General features: G+C 38.7%; 1 protein-coding gene across 4 annotated transcripts in view; it reads right to left on the bottom strand.

Annotated features, from left to right (window-relative positions):
* Positions 1–4,509: 4,509 nt before the first annotated feature.
* limk1a (LIM domain kinase 1a) overlaps positions 4,510–25,224 on the bottom strand; it is a 45,872-nt gene continuing 25,157 nt past the window's right edge. For 2 of the 4 annotated variants that reach the window (XM_067506493.1, XM_067506495.1), the window contains 13 exons: positions 15,143–15,252; positions 13,916–14,131; positions 13,422–13,527; positions 12,914–13,125; positions 12,461–12,647; positions 12,086–12,172; positions 10,236–10,367; positions 10,043–10,102; positions 9,599–9,664; positions 9,032–9,200; positions 8,863–8,918; positions 8,066–8,223; positions 4,510–7,680 (listed from right to left, as the gene is read on the bottom strand). In XM_067506493.1, the coding sequence (XP_067362594.1) occupies positions 7,512–7,680; positions 8,066–8,223; positions 8,863–8,918; positions 9,032–9,200; positions 9,599–9,664; positions 10,043–10,102; positions 10,236–10,367; positions 12,086–12,172; positions 12,461–12,647; positions 12,914–13,125; positions 13,422–13,527; positions 13,916–14,131; positions 15,143–15,252 (1,728 nt within the window). In that variant the 3' untranslated portion in view covers positions 4,510–7,511. Of the gene's footprint in view, positions 7,681–8,065; positions 8,224–8,862; positions 8,919–9,031; positions 9,201–9,598; positions 9,665–10,042; positions 10,103–10,235; positions 10,368–12,085; positions 12,173–12,460; positions 12,648–12,913; positions 13,126–13,421; positions 13,528–13,915; positions 14,132–15,142; positions 15,253–20,958; positions 21,181–25,224 lie in introns of those variants that run through there. The other 2 variants (XM_067506497.1, XM_067506496.1) reach the window with 2 other exon arrangements.

The following is a 25,224-nucleotide window of genomic DNA, read 5'->3' as shown; positions in this document are numbered from 1 at the left end:
CACTGGCACTTACAGTAACTCAGTCTGGCACTTTCAGATCTTTAGGCATCAACAGTAATTAGTCAAGAGCAGATGCTGGTCCGAATTATTCATGATCTTTGCCATCTACTGATTGCTTTAGAGCTTAAGAGGCAAAGCAAATCCAAGCTGCCTGTCCTGTGAAACTTACTGGCTGTGTTACAAATATTCATTGATTGGGCTACTTTAAACTCCAGAACATTACTGCCTATAAGATCACAGAGCAGACTGAGCTGAATCGCAGGTCGGAGGACTGAAATATCACTATAGCCTCTGCCACCATTTACAACCACTAAAACCACAGAAATAATAAAACTGACAGGCAATGTTTTGGTGTAATGGTGCAATGCTTTTATCCATATGCAGGTAGTACTGCATATGGATAATATATAAGGAAGAGGTAAACACCACTGCTTAAGCTGCTCTTTAAAACCAAACAGGGATTATTACTGTATGAATCACTGCAAATGCACTTATATGATTTAAATTACTGAAGTAGGATGACACACAAACAATCTTGTACACTGTTGACACAGCAAACAAATGAACAGATAAACGTAGAGCTGAAAACATTTTATTACAAAGATGCTGAACATGTGATCATTGTTAAATTGCTATGATAGGTTGACTTGGTAGTTTTTCTTGTGGTCCCACTTTTAACCTGTATGTACCAGAGAACTGTAAGTGTACAGACACAAATGGCTTCAGGGATGGTAGTATCGCTCCTCAAAGCTTTCTCTAAGGAATGTTAGACACTGCTGACTGTGCCACCCATCCACACCACTCACTTTCCTACTGGGCGTCTTTCAAATCTAGACTTTGTTTTTAAGTGAGTCTGACCTGATTGCCGCCTTGTGTGGGAGAGGAATGGGTTACTTTATTTTCTAAATGGGTTATGTGGACCTAATAAAGCTGGGCTAGTTCCACCTACAATTAAAAGTCAGTTTGCCTAAATGAACTGAAACATTTTAAATGTAAATCTTTTCACTGATACAGTAATGTTAACAGTTCTTTCTCACTAAAGACATTTAGAAAAGATTTTCCAGTAACATGAAACTGCCACAAGTAGCACATGAAAGTCAGACATAGAAAAACTACCATTCAAGTTTATCACCTAGATGTTAAATTTGAGGGGGTTCTATAGAAACTGAATAACAAGCCGTGTTAGAGAGGAGTCTTTGGGCATGCAATTTCATTTTGAAGATAGAAAAAGGTTACAAGACTCCAACATGGATTTAAATTAAATCTTTCTCATTATGCATTAGTGGAATCTTTTATGGATCTTGGACAAAGCAATGCAGATATATATTTTTACATCAATTCAAGTTAAATATATGAACACAGTACACCGTAAAAGGGTGAAACTGGGCACAAAATAGAACAAGGAACAGATTATTGCTGGCCAACATTTTTTTTTCCATTGTAAACATGGCTACATATTGTTTTGTCAGTTAATAAACTTATTAATTGACTAATCATTCAGCTCTACAACAGTTTGTCAGTTATATTATATGTCCCCAAAAAATGTTATGACAAGTTTATATTTCAACTGTAATGTCCCCCTCAGTGCAAATTTACAGCTATTATTCAGTCAAATGACTGTACGGTAAAGAACTGAAGGAATCTCTTTTTATGTTGTGCGTTTTAAACAGTGTTATCAACCAATAGATAATTGCCTATTAATTTATTTTTAAACGAGTAATGATCCATTATTGCACATTGTCTGATTTTAAATAAGAATGTATGGATTAAGCTATGAGATGCGTCAGTAACAAGCTTTCTAACTAATAGGCAAAGTAAAGCTGCCAACAGTTAGGCCCAAACCTGTGGCCTATATTTTTAAAGCAGAAATTGTTAGGTTAAATGGTTCCAGGTTTTCTCCCATCTCCCAGAAGTAACATAAAGTCAGCAGAGATCTCTGATAGGCTCAAACGTCTTGGCACAACACTGTGAACCAGAGCTGCTTGTTTTATGACTGCTGCAAGCAGTCCTCTGCATGCTCTCCATCCGAACTGCAGCCCTCGGTCTATCGCTGCAGTCCAGCTATATCTTCATGGTCCAGAAATAGTTTAGTGTGGCGAGTCTCGGCACCACTTGCATAACTGCAGAATTACAGTGTGCTGCTGCCGTGTCCCGAGGGGAGCTCAAAGTATCAGGATTTTCGGGGATTTTCGTTTAGCAGAACGAGATGTGCCGTCTTTCCCGTTACAGTGACACTTCTCTGGATGTCTAATAAAACCCACTAAATCGTATTCGGTTATCAATCCAGAAAAAAATGTGACTTGCAGCCAAACAGGTCCGATATCTGTCTTTTAACGTTGCTACGGTGACGTTATGTCCTTAATGAATAACACGATTTAAAGCGCTCGTCGAGCTTTAACTGCGGGTCGGTTCGGCGGGAGGTGATTTAGGAGAGTAGAGAAGCATCACCTGAGTAATTAAACATCCCACATCCTAAGCCAGCTGTGATAATGGGACAGTACTCACCGTGGTTGAAAACTGCGGACCGAAACTGGTTGTTGCTTGTCGAATAATCCATATCTTAAAGTTTCAGTTAGCGCCAACGGCTGCTGCAACCTCCTCTGTCTTCCTCGTCTTCCCCTGCGATATTTCCTAATTTCCTCCTTAAGTGTGAACACACCTGTGTTGAGATGACAGTCGGTGTGTTGTGTTTGACTGGACAAACCCGTCCCCCCAGCCTGTGTCTGTGGTGTGTGTGTGTGTATGTGTGCTTGCTGTGGTCCCGGCAGCGAGTCCGCCTCCTGCTGCCAGGCCGCTGACGTCACGACCCAGCAGCTGAAGTGGCAGCGTCGGAATGAAAACAATCGCACGTGGAAGAGATAGGAGGAGGGTCACGTGCATCTGCATCAAAACACATAACAGTCAGGTAATTTATTGCGCTGTAGTAGTGGTACTGTGTTTCAACTGTAGGTATTATACTTGAGATCTGTACTTTTTTAGGTTCTTGTGTTTTACTGGAGTTACTCCATTTTCTATTACTTATACTTTTATTCACCTACAATTAAGATAAAAAGATTGCACGGTTAACTCCATAAAAACTATTTTACATCTTTGTTATCTTTTACAGATGTAAATTATCCAAAAAAATGTTACAAGCTAAAAAGTCATGATGTGTTATGTAGATAAAGCATCCATCAGTGCTTAATGTAGTTTAAATGACCTCCACCGCCAATCACTTTTTTTAACGCATATACCGTCTAAACAACATATGAAAGTGTTAAAATCTAGACATTTTATCATTTCATGGAAAATATTAGCTTATTTTCAATTTGATGGCAGCAACACATCTGAAAAAAGTTGGAGCAGGGGCAACAAAACCCTGGAAAAGTAATTGCCACAAATCAAAAAACAAATGGAGCATTTGACAACTAATTACTTTAATTTGCAACAGGTCAGTAACATAACTGGGTATAAATGGAGCATTTCAGAGAGGCATAGCCTCTGGAATGTAAAGATGGCAGAGGGTCACCAATCTGTGACAAACTGCCTCTAAAAATTGTGGAACAATTTCAGAAAAATGTTCCTCAATGTAAAATAGTTTTGACTTTGAAGATCCCATCTACAATATATAATATCATCAAACGATTGAGAGAATCAGGAGGAATCTCTGTGCGCAAGGGACAAGGCCGTCATTCAAAGAAGAAGCTATACGTAAACATGATCCTGAAAGGCAAAATGGAAAACTGTTCTGTGGTCAGATGAATGAAAAATTTAATTCTCTTTGGGAACCATAGACGCCGTGTCCCGTGGACTACAGAGGAGAGGGACCATCCACCTTGTTATCAGCTGACAGTTCAAAAGCCTGCATCACTGATGGTAAGAGGGTGCATCAGTGCCTATGGTCTCTGCTTTTTTGAGATGTGTTGCTGCCATCAAATCAATATGTGCTATATTTTTTCCATGAAACAGTAAAATGTCTGTTTCAACATCTGATATGTTGTTTATGTTCTATTCTAAAATATGAGTTGACGAGATTAGCAAATTATAACATTCTTTATTATAATAATACTTACATTTATTTGTAATCAATTGCAAAATTATCTTGAGATTTTGTATTTATTTTAATTTAATTTAAAAACAAAAAATTGATGCACAGCTATAGTAAGCGTTTCATATATTTTCTGTAATTTTATTTTATTATTATTACTTTGAAGAAGCAGACCCTATTTCTTTCACCATAAGGAGCAGAGGCAGATAGTGACATCTGGTGGTTGAAATGTAAACACATTTTTAGCAAACTATTATTTTTCATCTTTACCAAAGCTCCCACGTTTTCTCTGCCTGGACAATGCAGTTGTCTTTCAATGTGTACTCAGTGAGTGAAGCACAACATACTGGCATTGTGGTACGTCCTGCTTTGTGTGGTTTAACAGTACAAATATGGATAATGGTCAGTGATGGAGTAAATATGGTAGCTTAACTGTAACCTTTTGGGATTCTTGCCATTTTAAATGAATCACACCCCTCTGATTCAGGAGCAACAGTTTTATTTTTAGCTGTGACAAAAGGGGAAAAAAACAGTCGCCTCCTCAGAGTTTAAATGTTCACTTTCAGGGTTAAAGTGCAGATTTGTCTTCACAGCTTGTGTAAAAAATTAAATAAGACAAAATGTATAATATTAAAATATCAAAACAGACAATGGAGATATAAATATGATACAGAACAAGATGAAATCTTATACAACATAGTATCAGCAATGATATTCAATCCACTTGAATCAGGCTTGCTTTTATGATACATAAAACAGGAAATCAGTTCATGTTTTTCTAGTCGTTGGCAAGGCTAGCTTACAACAAAGGCACAGCATTGTTCAGAGGTAACGATCCTTTGCAAAGAAGTGCTGCGGAAACATTCTCATACATCATTGTCAACACGTCATCACAGACGCATCTAACATGCTCAACATGGCTCAGACTGGAATAAGGACAAAAACACGACATAGCCACTCATGTACAGTACATGAACACGGATTAATACATCAACCAGGAGAGGCTTGTTTTACAGAAGCGTATTTTTGTGTCATCAGCTTATAAAATGACAAAAGTTACATGCTCTTTGAGTGTCACTGTTACAGATGAGAAGTCGTGATTTCTTATTAAGCTGCTGAAGTAACTGAATTGGGAAGTAAGCTCCAGAAAATTACAGCCCTGAGCCAAAAGAGTATGATGAGAAAGTGAGAGGTGAGACAAGCAAATTTAAGTGCTCTATTATCAGAAGGACCAACAGTGCAGCCTCAGGGGGCATCGCATATGAATTCAAGCAGTCAAAAAGAACACAAAACCTCTTTCACAAAGGACCATTCTATAGGCAGCAGGCAGAGTTGGGACTTCACATTCTCTTGGTAGCAAAGATATAGTCAACAGTTTAAGGGATGACTTCTCTTCCAATAAACTAGACCCCTGACAAATCTGTATCTAAAAGTTGAACCATGCACAAAAATGCATTTGATTAACTTCGCTATCAAGAGGATGAATATTGCAGAACCCATTTTTACAGTTGAAAGGCTCTATCAGTGTCTTGCATTCATGTATCAACCTGAACTGATAGGATTTCTTTATCACAAGTAGCCCCAAAGTGGAAATTAACAAGCAAGGCTTCAAAACAGCCATTTGCTAATATAGTGCAAATTAAAGGACTCAAATTTATAGACAAAAAATTTCAGTGAAAATGGATGCAGTGTTTTTTTCTTCTTCTTTCCATTTGAGCCAGGCTTTCTCTGTTGGCCGTTTTTTTCTTTCATTCTTTGTTTTCTTATTATAAATCACAAGATTTAAAGACAGAAATAGCTTGGCTTAAAAGCTGAACAGACCTAGCTAGTGCATCATGCAGCTTGTGAGAGCAAGAGCAGGAAACAAAGAAAGAGTCAGAAATCCTATGAGAGAAGGTGAAGGGGAAGGAGAGTTTCAACTGTGGAATTGATTGTTTGTATGCAAAGCACGCAAACAGATGTGAGGACAGACACGTATAAAGAATTATATTTACACTAAAAATTACATGTAAACCAATAGTGGGTAATCCACAGGAGGAGAGACAGACAGCTGACATGATGAGGCAGTACCTGGTGATATATTCCCCACACCTGGACTATGGTACAGTATAAGAGATGAGAATGAATAAGGACACAATAACTGCTCTCAAAATTCTCTTGTCACATATGATTAGACTTGATGAATCAGGTTTAGATCAGCACGTTTAAAAGGGCGATTAACCCTTTAACGAAATCTGATTTGCCTAAATATTCCAGTACTTTGCATCATCAAACATATACATGAAAACACACTTAGATGTTTACTTTTGATGGGAATGCAACATTTACTGAATTCAATTTGAGGGTTGGAGATGTTTTTTGGTGACAAGACTCCTACTTTCTCCAATGCTAAAGGCCCCTGACCACCCACAGTGGTGACAATGTAGAAAAAATAACAATAAAACTTTCAGGTGTGCCCTTTTAACTGCAGTCATACTTTTGCTCTCCTTAATTTCAACTAGTCGGCCAATAAAAATATGGCAATGTAGCATACGTATATAAAATATGTCTGTACATTTACACTATTTAAAACATTTACAATGTCGCCAGCTATGTACACGGGTAAGTGTTTGAATGTGTAAAATGCCACGTTATTGGCAGATTAATGAATGAGATATGCTAAAAGCTCCTAACATTTGGACACAATGTACCCAATTTATGTCAAAGATGTGTACCTCAATGTTAAGTCAGTGCTACACAACAAATGATGGAGAGGGGCTGCGTCACAGACATGTGGTTCTTAAGTCAGAGGGACACAAAAAACCAGGATAGGACCTGGCAGCATTAAGTACAGTCATGCACTCTTCAATAAGATACTTAAAGCTTGAAAGGTTTTGTGTTGCACGAGTGGACAGCAAGTTGATCTAACCCTCTGTATAATTAGTGACATAGAGACCCCTCTCCACTGCAATTTTCATAAAGTTCAGTTTTGAGATCCAAACCAAAAATCTTAATCTAACCAAACTCACACAGAAACACCTGCAAACACCTACAGCACAATGTACCTTTGTAGAGGCCCAAAGTTAGGATACTGAAGATTTGCTTCACGCCTTGTTTTTGGACTAAATTATCCACATGAATATACACACTACAGTAAGTACACTAAGTATTCTTGAATTGGAAATATTAAATCTACATGATTTTGAATGTTGAGTCATGATTTGAAAGTTGGATCTGATTGCATATAACATGTTCCAATTCAGGTGCAGTTGAATCAAGCTAATGTAGTTAATTTGTCTTGTGTGCGCATCTTGCAAGGTGGCTTTTTGAGATCCACATTTCCCCCCTGAGTCTGTTCCTTAAGCCTGAGCCAGCCTCATTTCACTGCATCTGCTTCAAACATGGCAGGGTATTTACACGACTCCTCCAGCCACTGCACCCCCCCGAGGCAGGTGGCTTCTGCCTTTGTGGGAGTCCTTTCCCACTCCTCCTGTCACGTTTAGTCCTACTCCGGCTGTTCGGGATGTGTGTGCAAGCCATTTTCAGGCCGTGTGATGCTGTTCATTTCCCAGAAGGCCTTGTGCAGCTCATCTAATTCAGACACAAGGGGCAGACCAATGTCCAAGTGCATCTTCAGGTTCTCCAACCACTCCTCCAACTTGGAGAAAGCAGGGCTAAAAATCATGAAAGCATAAAGGGATTTGCGATCAATATGCAATTTCTAGCTTTTTTACATAATTAAAAGAAGAGTTCAACTCAAATCATATGTTTTAAACTTGTTGCTGTTTAAAATTTCTATCCAGACAAGTCCAGGATAATTTACATTGGTTTAAAGCTGACAGATGCAATTTACTCAATACTGCATAAGCCGATGCATTTAAGCTGTTCAAAGGATTTAAAATACACTACGAAAACATTCAAATTATAAACTTAAAATATGTCAAAGTGCCAAAAGAAAATCTATGGAACTTTTTCTGACTGAAATGTTTTAAAACATTATGAGGTGAACTAAAGCCAGCTGCTAAAAAATTCAGAGTGAATATATAGTAGATGTCTGACCGTCTGTCTGCATCTAGGTCACAGCACACAGCAGCCATGGGGAAGAAGGCGGGCGGACAATCTGGGGGGCAATAATGCTCCAGAAAACCAGACACATTCAGTCCAAAGTCTGTCGCCCTGGGGAGGTAGTCTGGGTCCGCGTTCACCCTGCCAATTATCTGGGGACAGCATAAAATACAAACAGAAGAAAGAGTTAAAAATGGAAGTGTCAGAAGCCCTTGTAAGAGCCAAAGGAAACCTCCTGTGCCGATCTGCTGTAACCCAGTAAACCATCCAAACTGCTCGTCAGAAGCCACATGAAGTGAACTTGTTTCTGCACCCTCTAATCCTTGTACGATTTGCAGGCTAATGGTGTCCATCTGGAGAACTCATACTTCTAGAGTTTCTGAGTGACTGAATCAAACTGTTGAGCCCAAAATATATGGAGGATGTGTGGCTGGGCCCAAATGCCTACCGCACTTTGAGGCTGGATGTTCATATGAAAAGTGTTTTGGTGTTCTTAAAAGTCCTTCCAGAAATATGGAAATTTAGAAAAGAACAACTGTTCCCCTCATAAAATGACATGAATACTGCACATAAGGAGAATTTATAGTTTCACAGAATTTACTTTGCAAACAAAATTGTGAAGGTGACAGACATTGTAGACCAGGTTTTGAGTTACACAGTTAAGCTAAGCTGCTAAGAAAAATGCATATTTATAATTCTGGCACATCTGACAAAACAAAAAAAACATTTAGAAAAATTGTTCAGGTCCTTTCTTCTTTTTTTTTTACTATGAGGAGTGGAAGGTCACTTACCTCGCAGAGCATGATACCAAAGGAAAAGATGTCTACTCTCTCGTCGTAGCTCTTCCCTGGAAAGGAAAACATGACAACATATAGGCTTAGGCATAGGGTTTCAAGAAAACTGTGTTATATCAGTGACAAACAAAGCAAGCAAGCTCATAAGTGTTTGTGTATATCCTACCGTGGATCATTTCAGGAGCCATCCAGTAAGGGTTTCCCACCACTGTGTACCTCTTCCTGCGGTCTGGTTTCTTCAGACCTGACAGTTTACCCTCCGTCAATTTCTCTTCGTGCTTGTCATCGACCATAAGCCGAGCCAGCCCAAAGTCTGCCACCACTACTGTGTTGTTCTATTTTTAAAAAAAAAGTGTACATATGTACTGCCTGTTACACAAAGAGAGCTATTAAAAGCTTTAAGGTGACAGTAAAAAAAACATTTTAGGATCCTGAAATTCAACTCCAAGCTTTAGAACTTATTCGGTAGGAAAACCTGAATTGCAGGTATGACCATTGCCATACAAGCTGGGTGTGTTTAAGTGACACATGCACAACACTCTGTTGGAGTTAGTTATTTGTATGATATCATTTAAGAATATGTATGGAAAAATATACTGTATTTATATCGCCAGTACACGCACACACACACACACACACACACACACACACACACACACACACACACACACACACACACACACACACACACACACACACACACACACACACACAGAATAGCACAAGTTCTTACCTCTCGGACGAGACAGTTGTAAGAGTTCAGGTCTCGGTGGATTATGTTCATGGAATGCAGATATGACTGAATGACATACAGGTGGGGAGGGGTAAAAACAAAACAGAAAAAAAAAACAAATAAATTTGTGTTAATATAAAAAATATGCTGCCTTGTATTCACTGATTGTGCATCAATAAATACAAATGAAAAACCAATTATCTAATCCTGCAAGAATTCATATTGCAATTTCCACCCAGGGATGGAAAAAGATTTTTGCAATTCAAAAATATGACCACTAAATGGAGACAACAGCACAAATAACTGGAACTGCATTGCCTATGCTTACTGGTGAATACATCAAAGGTTTCACTGCTTTAACCGGATACAGCATTTGTTACATTTACAGCTGAAATATAACACGAACTACCACAGTTAAATTCATTTTTATGCCTTTGAACTCACCATCCCAGCAGCAATGTCCTTGGCAAAACTGACCCGTTGGTTCCAGGGATAGTTGCTTTCCTATGAGAAAAAAAACACACAATTAAATGTCTTTGTCTACAAGGACGCTGAAGCATCCAACTATAAACACAATGCATTGCAAGTCAAAATGCCATACAGTATAGGTTAACCTATGGCGCAGACCCACTCTTACCATTTTCTTGATGATTTCCCTCAACGTGCCGCCCTTTATGTACTCTGCAATGAAGTTGAGCCTCTTGTCTTTGTACAGCACTCCAATGAATTTGAGCACGTTGGGGTGATCCAGGCAACGCATGACCTTCACCTGATGAAACACAGATAAGTAGATTTACTTGCTGTCAGATGTATCATCCTCATCCAAGAAATGTTATCTGCAATTAGTCAGCAGAAGAGGATCATTTTAGGATCTTGGCTGTCTTGTTAATTTGTTGAGACGGTTGTAGCTTTACCTGGGCTACTGAATGTTAATGCTCAAATTGGTACGACTACTGCTTTCAAAGACTTAAAAAAAAATCTGTTTACTTTAAATCAATGATTATACTACAAAATCTGTTAATATTGGGCAAAGAAAATCTTAAAGCTTTAATGTAGGCTAAGCTAGTAGGCTTAAGAGAAACCATGCGAAGCTACAGGCAGCAGCTACTGCTTAGCATTAAGACTGCTAACAGGGGGAGACATTATAGCACGCTCTGCTCAAAGGTAAAAAATTAAACTTCCAGCAACTTTAAAACTCTCATGCTATCCTGTTCTATAGTTAGATTACTCGTTAAAAAAAGCCAAATGTAAAAACAAGCTGCGGTTTTAAATCAAGTTTGGTGCTTGATTATATCTTGTCTAGGTGGAGTCTTGATGCTAGGCTAAGCTAACTCAAGCTTCATGTTTACCATACCCACATAACTGAACTCCAAGCCATGTTCAAGTTTAATTTACTTGTTTCTACTAATATAATTTCTACTGATTTGTATTTAAAATGTAGCAGAGAAACCTGCACAGGAATGTTTTAAGAGGTTACTGCTCAGAGCAATACTTTGACACTTCATAAAAAATTTCCCTCTCTGGGAGTCGGGCTGTGAAGAAGTGAGCAGTAGGAAGGCCACGCACATCATGGAATAATTTCCTTTAAGTCTCATAATGTGTTTGTCTAAACTGTGTTTCACCAGAGAGGCTGCGGAGCAACAAATGGGATCACTCAGAGACTCAGTACTGTGCGACGTGGTCCACCTCCAAACAAAGATCCAGTGGGAGTAATAATCATGCTTAATTGTGGCTGGGGTTTGTTTTATAGCCAATCTTTGCACTCAGCCATCATCCACATGAATTACAAAGTAAAGAATTACCTCAACCTAATAATAGAACAAAGTAAAACCCCACGTATACATATACATTTACGTTAACTTTAAACATCTAGATTAGTAGGCTGTGCACAGAAAGATTGAGTCTATGATACTGAACACCCCACCCCACATCAGGCACAATATGTTTTTTTTCAAGGGTAACAATAACTAAATAAATATGAGCCATTCTCTCTTATCTTTGCAAATTAGTGGAAAGAGAGGACAGAAATGCTTCTTTGGGACTTAACAAAGTTTGGGATCATCCATCATTTTTGGGAGGGAGGACTGTGTTAATACTTGCTCTTATGCTATTCCAGAATGAATTTTTATGCATTTCACTTTCATTAATTCGGGCAACATAACTCTTTTTTTATTCGCTCATGTCCTACATTCACACAGAGGGCCTGCTAATTCTAACCTAATCTTCAGCTTCTGGTCATGCACAAAAACAAACTGTATTTTACTGTCTTTCAGCATTTTTCCAGCTGGTCCAGAAAATCAAAGCTGCCAGCTTGAACTAACAAACATAACTTTAGGGTACTGCCTGCTTTCACTGAAACACAGATTCTAAACATATTTATCATGTTAGGATCTGAGATCAATACTTATTAATTCCAGTTTGTTTTGGTTAGAACTGGGTAAATGCAGTCACTAATGTTGTCATCCGGGATTATCCTTCCCCACTCACCTCTTTTAGGAATGTTTTCTGTGTTTCGTCATCAAAGCGAATTAACTCCTTCATCACCATAACCTCCCCTGTCTCCCTGTGGGTCACCTGTAAACAATTATGTCAATGAATCAGCATAAACTAGGACACATTAATCTGTTGCAACATTAACATTTGATTGTGACAGTTTCATTCCATCTATCTTGTGTCACTATGGGAATTATGAAAAGTCCAAGATGTAGTAAGTTTACGCCTCTCCTCCTTTTTAATCTCAATGCTGCCATCTTCTGGATGTTCTATGCATGACTACATAAAATGCTGCACCTGTGCCTCACATACAACATACAGGTGGGTATTAAGATATGATGGTAGTGTCTCCTTAATCGTCAAATCTACCTTGATGGCCTGTCCAAAGCAGCCTTTTCCCAAAACCTCTCCGTGGATGAGATCTGATGGGCGGAAGATGCGGTGAGTACGATTGGTCACAATGCGGAGTGACTCTGATCGGTTCATGTCTTTTCTTTGGGAGATGGGGGACGCTGCATTACTGGAGCCTGGTGACTTATCAATGCTGTAGCTTCGTCTGGAGGGTGGGAGATTGATAATTAATACTTGCTCCTGCAATCATCTCATTGGCAATAAAAAATGCAATGTTACTCTCATCACTTAAATAATGTGAGCAAATACAGGACAAAGGATGCAAATGCTGATGATGCAATTCTAAGTGGTGCAAAAATGTTTTTTCACCCTAATCATATTCATTTACCCTCTTGCACATTCAGTACATAGCAATAAAAGTAAAGCCCACAGTAAAGTTGGCTACTGTGCTAAAATTTGTCATCTTCTTACGTGATAATGCGAGATCTCAGGTTACTAATGTCAGGGTTAGGGGGCTGGGTGATGGGCAGGATGGGGCTGGGGCCCTCTGACAGAGGTGTGGACAGGGGGCCATCCACCTTCTCGTCAGCTCCTGAGGAGCCTCCCTCTTGCTCTTGACTGTGAGGGTCGTGTTCAATGGTGAGCTGCAGCAGCCGGCTTGTCTCCTGGATCAACAAGTCGATCTAGAGAGGAAGAGGGAGCGTTCAGAGATGGTCGGTCCGAAGCTATTACTGTACTCTATGTTATAATTCATTTAACAAAACTAAATTACTTTCCCCTTTTAAGAAATAAGTTCCTGTGTCATTCACCAACTAGTTTTATGAGGAAAAATGTAGAAAGCATTTTTTAAAGCAGCTGTATGACATACTATCCCCTTTTCCTCCTTCAAATCAGGAAAAGGTAATACATTCAGTTTTATTTGCATATTTTAAATGAAGTATGATATTTCAGCGGAAAAATAGGGGCAGGTGGTGGATACCTCATCCAGAGGAACATTGTGAATGGGCGTCCCATTAATTTCCAGGATCCTATCTCCAACATGAATGGAATTTTTTACATCTGGACTGATGCAGTCTGCGTCCACCCTGAAAAAAGATGAAGAATAAGCAGAAAAAGTAGTAATTAAGTAAAAAAAAAAAATCTTCAAACACCTTTGTGCACACACTGAATCCTTTTCATTAGAGCACAGAGCTTCTGATTAAGATCTGATTAAGTCTCAGCTCATTTGAATAACAGTGAGTTATATTCCTGCTCATTTCCTTTCCTTTCCACTCATACAATTTAAATGAAACTCATATATCACCCTGTCCTCCATTTTTAACCTTTAACCATTCGTCTTCTACCACACTTACCTCTCTTAACTTGTCCCTTTTCTCTTAATCTCTAAATTGTGTTATTCTTCTCTTCCACAAACATACAATTATTTTCATAATATTTGCGAACACAAACAAAACCACGGACAGACAGACTTACTGGGAGACTCTGACAGTGCGTCCATTTTCAGGGCTGTACCCATTGGTCGGGCTGAGCGGCTGATCAATGGCCACTGAGAAACCTCGTCCTCTGCGCCCATTGTTGCCCTCAGTGGAGGCTGGGATGGACACAAGCGTAACGGTGTGAGGGATACGTGAGCACGGTGAGTCTGGCAAGGAAACCGGTGTAACGATGGTCTGGTAGTAACAGTGGCCACTGAGGGGGGATGGAAAAGAAAGAAACTCAGTAAAGTACATCAAATGGAAATCCTTGGGAGGCTTCTTGTTCCACAAATGTCTATTTAACCGTAAGAGGAACGTGAAGTCCACACTGTTTTTATAGCATCACAGGTTGTTCACAAGACATTGCTTAATCTCAGTTTGGAAAGAATTCAGCCATCAAAATCTGTTCGATGAGTCCTGTTAACAAACAAGACTATTTCTCCCCAAAACATGAAGAATGCTGAGAATTTGAGAATGAATCATGAAACAACAATGAATTCTTTCAAAATGGACACAACCTCACCTCTGTTAGAAACAAGCGACTTACATAATAGCTGATTTTCTTTACTGTTGTCACCTCTGTTTTTTTTTGTCATGCCTGAGCCAAACTAACACAACTCTGAAAATACACGAGTCAAATACAATCTGAACCAAAAACATCTATATATAGCTAACAATCTGATATTGTTTATTGTTTACAAATAAAAACAACTAATAATTACATTCATTGAATTAGCTGTTTATTACAGTACTGAACATATCTGCCAACTGTACTTTGAGCAGCTTCTTGTTCCATTGTATCTGGCTGAGTACTAAATGGTTGCAATGACGTGTGGCTGAAATGAATTTCCACCATGCATTGTTTCAGTTTCCACCACAGTTTGTCACACAGTTGACAAAGAGTCTCCTGAACCTGACTGTAAGATTTCATCTGCGCCAGCTTTTCTGTATTTGAAGAGGTCTTCATGTTGGTAAGCTTATGACAGAGATGGAATTAAGAAAACTAACTGTAGCAAGTAATACAGTAGCCATTGTAATTATGTTAAGGGAGAAAAAAAATACAAAAAGAAGTAAAAACCTTATCTATTGGTTGTTAAAACTATATGAATCTAAATATTTCAAAGAGGTGTCGACCCACTGTTGAAAGTCATTGCAGACATGTTACAGACTGGTTTGATAACTGACAATTTAGTGTGAACTTTTGGTATATATTAATAAGCCTCACCAGTAGAGTTTGGATCTCTCCACCAGAGCATATGTGTCTCCATCACCGATGAACGCCCTGCAGTTCAGACAGGTGAAGCATTCTGGATGATATTTCTGTTCCCCTGCAACCTGTTAGAGAAGACCCACATGCACACTTAATTAAACGTATGTATTTGCTTTCCAAAAATATTAAATTTTAACAACAATGCACAAAGTGAAAAACTAATGTCGTCAAAGAGATTGTTCTTTGGCCTAGAGAGAAAACACTGGAGGGAGGAAATTTGCATAGTGATTTTGATGTGACCAGAGCTACAAGCAACACGAGGCTTTAATAACTAATGGGAGAAACAGGGTGAGGCCAGGTCACTCAGGGTAATAGCGAGATACAAGCTGAGAGATTGAGTTGTGTTGTTGCCATATCCTCTCCAGAGCTTAGGGCAGTTCTGCAAACAAGAGAGCGAATTCAATTATGGGCAAAAACAAAGGAGGCAAAGAGGAGATTAATCACACTGGCAGATCTGAGGATGATGCTCCTGCTAGAGGTATCTGGTCTGGGTGATCTTCAGACCAACAAGAAACAACCAAACACTGTTAAGATGATTAAACAAGTCATAAAAATAAAAATATCTATGCTGCTCTGAGTTTTACATATTTACTGCTGCTCGTTAAATATGTGCATCCTTGCTTGTTGTGACTGTGGTTGAGAAATTGATTAAGAGGCCCACACCTTTAGGTGATTTTGTGCCCGTCAATGCAAATGACCCACTCACTCAGAAATCTAATAGCACCTATGAATAAACATTAGCTGATGATGTTAAGCACCAAAGGTCGAATCCAACCGTGTGTTTGCTCCCCGGAGGCTGTGCATGTGGTTTCATTTTGTGAGAACGGCAGAAAATCTTGTAGGGTGTGGGCCTTTGACAACACTTCTCAACTGCCATCATCTGCAATGCTAATTCAGTAAACCAGGATTTAGGAGGGGCATCGTATGGAGCACTACCTCACAAAGAATAATAAACTAAAGCAAATGGCATAAAGAATTAAGGGTTTCCTATTTTGTATTGTCATTATTTAAAAAAAACAAAGATACATGCACAATATTGCAATAAAATAGCACATTTAGTCAAAACAATACTGTAGGGCTACGACTCATTTAGTATATAAGGTAATAAAACATTATTCTTAAAATTTCAATAATGGTTTAGTTAATTTTCAGGTAAAATGCTTCAGGTACATTTTCAGGTAAAATCCTTCAAATAAGCTTGAAGGATTTCAGCTCAGTATTTGACATCTGTTTGTCATTTGTGATAATAAACTAAATATAATCAAAGTCTAGAATGTTGATGGAAAAAAGTGGCAGTTTTGGACTATTAGATATTAGGTTTTTTTTAAGTTTTTTTTTTTTTACAATTTGTTGCAGATTTAAGTTTAAAAAGCAATGAATCCAGAAAACAGTTCATAGATTATTACATGGTGAAAATATTTGCTCTTGTTGCCCTAATAGGAAATTTGAAGACAAGTAACTGACTTGTATTTGTTAAAAAAACATATTGCTTACATTGCACCAGCATGAGTGATGAAGACATAAATAAATATGTACGTATGGGTGGAGACATGAAGCAGACTCCGTGTCTGTAAGCAAATGCTATAAAGTAAATGAAAGTAGAAATAACAAATGCTGAAAGAGAGAAATTTTGTTTTTTTTTAAGTGGTCAATAAACTGAGACACACAGAGTAAACTGTGACAAGAAGATCAAAGAAACAATAAAATCAATGTGTAAAGCCATATGTCTGCTGCCCCACCTTCCTGGGAGAGCAGCAGTGAAAGCACGAATGCACACAAACAGATAAACACATGGTGAGGACCCCTCAGGCTTCAGGGAGGAAGATACTGTACAAACGTATTAATTAACAGCTTTTTAAATGACTGATTTGAACTGCTCCTTCCAGCTAAATGCTAGGAAGAGATGCCACTACTTGGCTTTGAAGCGTAGAGTAAGATACCATCTTTTCTTTGTTGAAGTGAAAATGAAAATGTTTGAGTGCTACTAATAACAGACACAGAACAGTCAACTTTAACATTAAGAGGTCTCCTTTTGACATTTAGGGCTCGTGCTATAGCATAGTATCATAGCAGAAGAAGCAGGAGGAGAAACAGATGTAATGGCTGTGTAATAGACAAGGTCTGTTGGGCTTATTGACCAACCTAATTTCTTTATTGTTGCTCCAAGCAGCCTCATAAAAAGGGCCATAAACAATTATGCCAGACATCGCCAGTGAGTGTAAACACAAAGCATCCGAAAGTTGAAAGTATGAGAGGCAAGGATAGATGTGGGTAGCTGAGATTTTTGGCAGTGTGTGTGTAGGTGCAGATCTACAAATAGGGAAGAGAGGAAGACAGGACAGCTGGACACACATGAAAAGGGTGTGTGGCTCTGCTCAACCTGACACTACTGAGAATGCCATTTGCTTGCCAAATAAGATACACCCCCCCTACACACACACACACACACATCACCCACACCCTCTTTAAAACTACATTTGAGAGGCAGCAGCTGGTGCCCTTACACACTTCCTGTCTCCTGTCTTGGAGTGTAGATATAAAAACAGACAGGGAGAAAAAAAACTGTTTGAGTATAGCAAAATAAATTGTCACTCGGTGTGATGTCAAACCATATGACTGCTCGTCTTTGAAAGATAAATACGACAATCACATGTATTAACGTTCACTTTTCACACAACAAGTAAGATCTGTTTTGCCTTAAAGCCTCAGAGAGTGTACTTCATTATTTCTGTATTAGCTCATCATGCTCATGAGTGTGTGACTGTGTGTTAGCCAGCGGTCACGCAGCCTAAACCATTTGCACATGTCTCTCTGGGGGAAGGGTGAGCAGGTCACTAGGGTCCAGGAGCCAAGTTGCATTACAGACTTCAGCTGAAATGGGTGGTAGGAATTCTGAAGACTTACCTAGACTTCTGACAAAGTTTATGGGATAACTGACACAAAGTCTAATTGCAAGAAACACTATGCATTATATGATAGTCTGCTATTCTACTACTTCTATTACTATTTCTGACTCATTTGAAGAGTAATTGTTCATCCTCAGATTGTTGAATTTAGTCGGTTAGAGGCCCAAATGTGTTGTGCCCCACATGTGAAGTGTTTCAAAGAGTTACTACTGGCCAGTTTCTTAATAATTTTACAGGGCAAACTTGAGTGTCAATACTTTGGAAATGTGAGCAAGTGTGGTGTAATGTTATTAGCCTAAAATAGCATTTCCTAACTTGAGATATGGTGTATTATTTTTGTGAAACGTATTTAAAATCCTCCCAGTTTACTATACTTTTGCTAATTGTCTGGTCAGACATGTTAATGTTACCTTTTTTATTTCTTCATAGGTGATATTAACAAATCAGTTTATTACTGTGATGAGTACTGCAAATCCCCAATTTGTAAAAACTTATTAAAAAGTAATAACTTGGTTAACATTAAGCTCATAAAGCACTAGTGCAACTGCAGCTTTTAAAATGGTTAAAAATCTTACATTTAAAATGCTCAATTCTTAAGGAAAGGATAAAAAAAAGTGGCGCTGCGCATACACAGACAACACACACACGCAATAAAATGCAAGCGACGGTCAGCTACAGAGACAGTCAGCTTTATTTAGATTTTAAAGATTTATGTGTGACCTTAAGATGGCTGTGGAATGTGAAGAGAGTTTTAAGTGGTTTGGAGGAATTTATGATGGACCAAGGCTCTCAGCAACACTAAATAGCTAAGGGACATCTTGGAAGTAAGTTAGAGTTTCTTGGCAAGTCACCTTTGTGGATTTCTTCTGGTCTAATGATTTAAGAACACCTTCACCTCTGGAGAATAATTTTTTGATATTTTATAGACTGAATGATTAAGTGTTTAATCTATTGTTTTGCTGGCCTGAAGTGAGGTAATTAAAAGATATTATGCTTCGTTATGCCAATTACCCTTAGCTTTTCTGTTTACATTAAATTACATCTAAAGGTTTTAGTCAAGCACACAATCACGTTGAACACAGACAGGTTAGAAGCGATTGGGTTGTCGATGGGGTATGAGTCTAGATATTCCATACATGTGTGTTCCATGTGTATTTATAAAACTCTACAAGCTGCCTTCAAACATCAAACTTCAATTGGCTCTGTGGAACAAATGAGCTCATACCAACACTGTTGAAGGAGCTTCTGAATGGGCACACTACATCATAGGAGATCTGGCACTGCTTATCTTCATGACTGATGTAATAAGCTTTACTCCAAAGCCTCCTTTTTTGTCTTAGGTATGAGCTTGTACAGTCAGCAAGTATTGTAGCTGCAGAAAGTTGATGATTTGATTAAAAAATCAAAACATTATATGCTGATGATTTTAAATATAAAAGTTTTTGTATAGAATATTTTATATGTCTCAAGTGATGCAGATCGCAACCATCTACGTGATGAATGCCTTCACACGTAGCAGCCACAACATTAATACCATATGGTGGTGTTAGAATTGTGGTGAACAGGGTCAACATTGGATACATTTATGTGGTCATGATTGACAGGTGTCAGAACAAACGGTGCATCACAGCTTGCTGTGTGTGGGCCTGTGTGACTGCAGACTGGTCACAGTGTTTATGTCTCTCCAACATTAAGTTGGTGGTATTGATATTGTTGCTCGTCAGTGTACTGGCTATTTAAATTTGCTGGGAGCTGCTAGAGTGGATCTTGTGTTTGGCTTCTACCTCAAGTTTGTTAAAACATTCTAATTTTTATTTGAGTCACATTGCAAAATACAAATTAACAGAATGTAGTGTAACATGTATATGTTACTGTGAATATTAATCCTAAACTAAAAATCTTACACATCTTAAGAAGTCTGAAAAGAATCATTGAGACAAGAAGACTTTACATTACATAAGTATGAGACAATAAAATTTCATCTGGCTGTAAAAACAGGGCTAACCTGTCCAGGAGGAACACGATTTCTTATTTTCCTCTTAATTGCTTTCAATTAGTGAGAAACAACTGGATCTAATTCACATGTCAAAGGAGATTCCTAAAGCTGACATACACAATGGATAGCATGATGTAGCGCACAGCTGCAATTTGGGCTGTTTGAACAGGCAAGTCAACAAAAGAATCAATCCTGATCACCAAGAACCCCGCACAGACTTTCTAGGTACCATAGACCTCATTTAGCCAAATACAATTAGACTGAAACCCTGAAAAGGAAGATACAAGGCCACATTGATGGTGTCTGAAAGGAAATCCCCTCTGCTACAAACAGTACAGTAGCGCACCATACACAGGCCCCTGCTTTAGAAATGTTGCTAATATATTCAGCCTCTTCCTTCTGCTCTGTACATCTCACTGCCTCTGTGGTAAAATAAGTAAAACTGCATACAGCTTGATAAACTGATACAGTGAGTTATTAGAAATTACCACTGCTGTCAATCTCTAGATAAACACACGTCCTTCTCTTTTCTGAGAAATAATACTGTAAAAATAGCCCATGTGATGTGCCATGGCTCATCAGTTTTTCATGAAAAAAAACTAGAGCACCGTACAGAAATAGAGGAATACATTTAAAAGCAATACACTGACCCAGTTTAACAGGAGACACAAAACACAGAAGCAAAGAGAATCAGGCTTTAGCTATAGTTTTTGAATGAAAAAGATAAATATGGAAACATGCTCTGCAGAAGCATCTGGAAAACCATCTTTCCCAGCCACTGGAGGCTGGTGGATTTCCTGCCTCTTTGCCGGCGCATGTTTGACTGTGTCACCCATTAGACCCCCTGTAGAAGCAGCTAACAGCCTTACCTTCTTATCCCTTTTCCACAGCCTGAGACAGCAAAAGCTCCAGAAAAACAAGTCTCCCACCATATCAGCAGAGCCAGCGTCTCTCCTGGCTGATCTAGTTCATTCTAGTGAGGCGGGTGACTCCCTCATCACAACAACATCAACAACACTGGCAGCAGCCAAACCGGTGTAGAGACACAGAGCAGCCGTCGGTAGGGAGGAGAGAAAGCTGCCCACGCCTCTGCAGCTGAGCTCATCTCTGAATCAATGTCACTCCTCCTCACTCTCACCCCCCCCCCTTTTGCTATGACCTCATCGCTTCCTGTTTGGCCCTGCCTACTCTTGCATGCACACCAACCGGCTGCTAAAGCCACACACACCCCTCCACCACTATATTTACCACTTTGGTGTTTTAATTTTCTCCAATGTAGCAATGGCATTTCCAAACCACTGAGAACTTTCAAAGCAACAGCGACAGGGGTCTGTGCTCTTCATATATAGATATAATAAGAATATTTTCATTACTTAATTATGTTGGTGATGTATGTAAAACTGTTACAAGAAATTAATATAAAACAGTGATGATCATAAATTGGAGACAACATACATCATTTATATCATTTTGGGCCCTATAAAAATATTAAATTTGACTTGCCATGCTTAGTTTTAGATTTAAATGAACAGTCAATAAATTAACATGTGACAGACATTCAGATGATCAGTTGTGGGTTTTTACCACATGAAAGTGAAACTTTGAAAAAGCCAAAAACTCCCTTGTCAATACGTGTACAGAGCGGGCAGTACTCAGAATACACACTGTATGACAAAGTGTATGTTTCCTCTATTTTTTAATTCTCTCCTGCCTCCTCCGTTCTCACTTACTAAACGTAATATTGCTGCTAGGTCTACTTCTTCCCACCTCCACTTTCTCGATGTGTCACTTGTCTCACTGTATGTCACCTAACAATTCCCCTGCATGACCAGAAGTGCCCACCCCTCAACCATCTCTGCACAATCCAGTGCTGGAGGGCCATCCGAGGGTGCGGATATTAATAGACAGTCAAATCCTCTCCCTGTTGGTTTCTATGCTGTAGCAGAATAGAAAGAAAAGTGGTCAGGGGAGGACATAATTATTTACCTGTAAGATGTCAAAAATGTATCAGTAATTTAACAAGACAGACACATCTACACAGCAGCCAAAGTCCAGCCTAAAGGATAAGAAGCAGATTATACAGGTGGATTTAACATATGTGCAGTCTAAGTGATCAGCTTCATTACAGATGTTACTGTAGTTTTAAATGTTTTCAAACATGGTGGAAATATTTCAATTAACTAGATTTTTGTAAAACCAGCTACAGCAGGTATTAGGGCATTATTAATTTAGAATGTTCCAGCTTAATAATCAGACACAAAATCATTAAGTAGAATATTTGAGGTGATGCCTTTAAAACATAAAAAAAAGAGATAATTTTATACACATTCAGTACTAATCATTGTATGTGATTTTCAACTCCCTGAATTATCAAAAATGTACTACTTGTTTTTACATATTCATGGAAAGTTTAGATTGTAACTGTTCTCAGTGTTAGCATGAGACTTGAAATCAACCCACTCTTTGTCAGTAGAATCTTCCTACAATAAGATTAGCATGAAACACATTCCTCCAAAAAAATCCATATTTTTAATAAGTTGCATACTTCAACTTCAAATTCATGAGATATGAAACAAACTCTACAGCTATAAATGAACACAAGCAGGCAAGGTTAGTTAGATGTCGCTGTGAAATGAGCTTTGCTGAATATTTCCTACTTGTGTGACTGCAGCAGCCCAGAGCCCAAGCAAGGGGGGTGGAGAGGTGGTGGATGTCAGTCTACAGAGGCCACTGCTTTCGTCATTGTTACCATAGTGGAAAGAGGAAATGTTACACAAGTTTCTAAATATACTGAGCTAAAGATCACTGGTCAGGTTATCAGTCTATATCTAAAAATATAAATATTGTCTGCAATAATAAAATTAAAGAAATCATAACACAAAACCTGTTGTTTGAACCTGCAACTGGAGCAAAAACTCGTACTGACAAGTGAGGGCCCATCAACTGCATCCCTGTGTTTGTGAGCCTGACCTCCAACCTCCTCAGTGGGTTTTAATGAAATAAAACTCTCTCTCCACAATATTGTGCAATGTTCATATGCTGTAACAGATCACTGCCTTCAGATCAGACCAACCCCTGGGTCCAGCTTCAATCATGAGATCATCAACAGCAGATCCTGTAGTGAACAATATCACAACCTGAACAAAAACAGAATCTTAAGAAATACTATTTCCCAACACACAAATTACATACGCTTTGTCTTCACTTAGGGGCAAAACAAAATCTTCAGGCATTTACAAAAACAACTTGCAGTTTTCCCATCACACATAGCACAGCGTTACTTCACACCAGTGGGAGTTACAAAAGGTTCTCTGTATATCTGGGACTTTCCATTGCTTTTTGATTATTGACCACATATGTATGTTTGTACCACTCATAAAGTCAGAATAGAATCACTAGTAGAAAGTACTAAAACCCAAATCTGTCTATACTCCCTCAACTATTCAGGTTTCAGATGCTAAAACAATTAAATCATAATGACATTTAGCCACTGGAAACACCACATATTGAGTAAATTCACAGTTCAGCACATTTAAAATGAAACTTTAATCATGTAAGTACTGTATGTAGACAGAGTGGGGGGAAAGGTACAACACATGTAACATTAGGACTTGTCAAATATATTTGCATAGGGGCCAATGTGATGCAAAAAAATTCCAAAGAGTTATGATTAATTCTCATTTCAGGGAAGTGTCTTGGATTTCACATTCTGTTTCTGCACTTCATGCAATCTCACAAACAAAGAAATACAAAACAGAAAGAAAGAAAGTCCCTGTGATTTAATAAAATGTCAGATGGTTGTTGCTTTGACCTAACTGAGTATTTCCTAAGCAAAAACTGCCACATCATTATTGGTTATTGGCACCTTTATGTCCAATCAGAAGTAAAAATCTAATTCAGCCTGATTTATGGGATGGCGTGGCTCACTTGGTAGAGTGGCTGGCCACCGACCAAATGCCAAAATGTCCCTGGGCAAGACATTGAACCCCCAGCAGCCCATCTCCATCCCCAGCTGCATAGTGCTGTCCCCATGCCTGTTAGAAATTGGCGAGGGTTGCTTCAGGAGGGGCATCAGGTTTTAAAAACTGTGCTAAATCAACATGCGGACAAATGATCTGCTGTGGTGAACTTACGGTACAAGCCGAAAGGACAATAAATAAACAAGTTAGTAGGTAAATAAATAAATAAATAAATATGACATAATAAATACTGACATCGTGCCAGGGCTGATTTTTTTGTATCAGTAGCCAAAGATGAAATATAATAAAACTAAAACTAAATAAAATAAAACTCTTTCTTTCTATAGTGACTACAGAAGCACTGAACTAATGTGTTTCTTTTTCTCATTAGGCCACTTTACAAACTAATCAGAGCTCACTAAAGCCACAACATGCTCCTCATGAAGTCCATCATGAGGAGCTCAATCGTCACTCAATCGTGACACTCTGACATCTACAGTCATTAATCCTTCTTGTTTTGCTGGTCAACAGTATGATGACGTCCATTCTAACGTGATTCAAGAGCAGGTTCATGACACAACATTCTGCCAAAGACAACCCAGTCAGGCTGAGAAACTGTGAAACCTGAAACTTCTCCCAAGCTCTGGATATCCAACAAGCCCAATCAATGTTTGGCCGCACTTCAATTAGCTGGCTCTCAGCCCTGTTTGCAGAAAAGCTGACTGGCTCTAAACTGAATGGGGAGATGGCTGGGACAACTGCAGATTTATCTGTAGTAGGACTGAAGGATGGTTAGAGTGAAGGAAGGTTGATAGGGGAGAAAAATTATTTACATCAGTGAAGAAGGTTTTGGGTTAATAAATTAGTCTCAGTAAAGGTAGTAAATAATTGAGTAATCTCCTCTCTGAACTGCTAATACTACTCAAGGCTGGAGGTGCTGACAGGAGCAGATGAAAGTGCAGACACACAGCATATTGAAAAAAACACACATGGTCTCTTCATCATAGATATTTTAGTCAAAGAGACCCTATTCATTTAGAGCCATCAACAAGGTAAAACACATTTAAAAAAAAATTCATAATCACACTTTAAAATAATTTTTTTGGTTTGCTGTTGACAATTTACAGTCTTGACCTTGGAAGCAGCCACTGACAAGATAATCACTCCAGGCCCACT

Source organism: Channa argus, chromosome 6 (genome assembly GCF_033026475.1).
Source record: "Channa argus isolate prfri chromosome 6, Channa argus male v1.0, whole genome shotgun sequence".
Lineage (NCBI taxonomy): Eukaryota > Metazoa > Chordata > Actinopteri > Anabantiformes > Channidae > Channa > Channa argus.
Note: the sequence above shows the minus strand (reverse complement) of the source record. Positions and strands in the feature narration are given on the sequence as shown.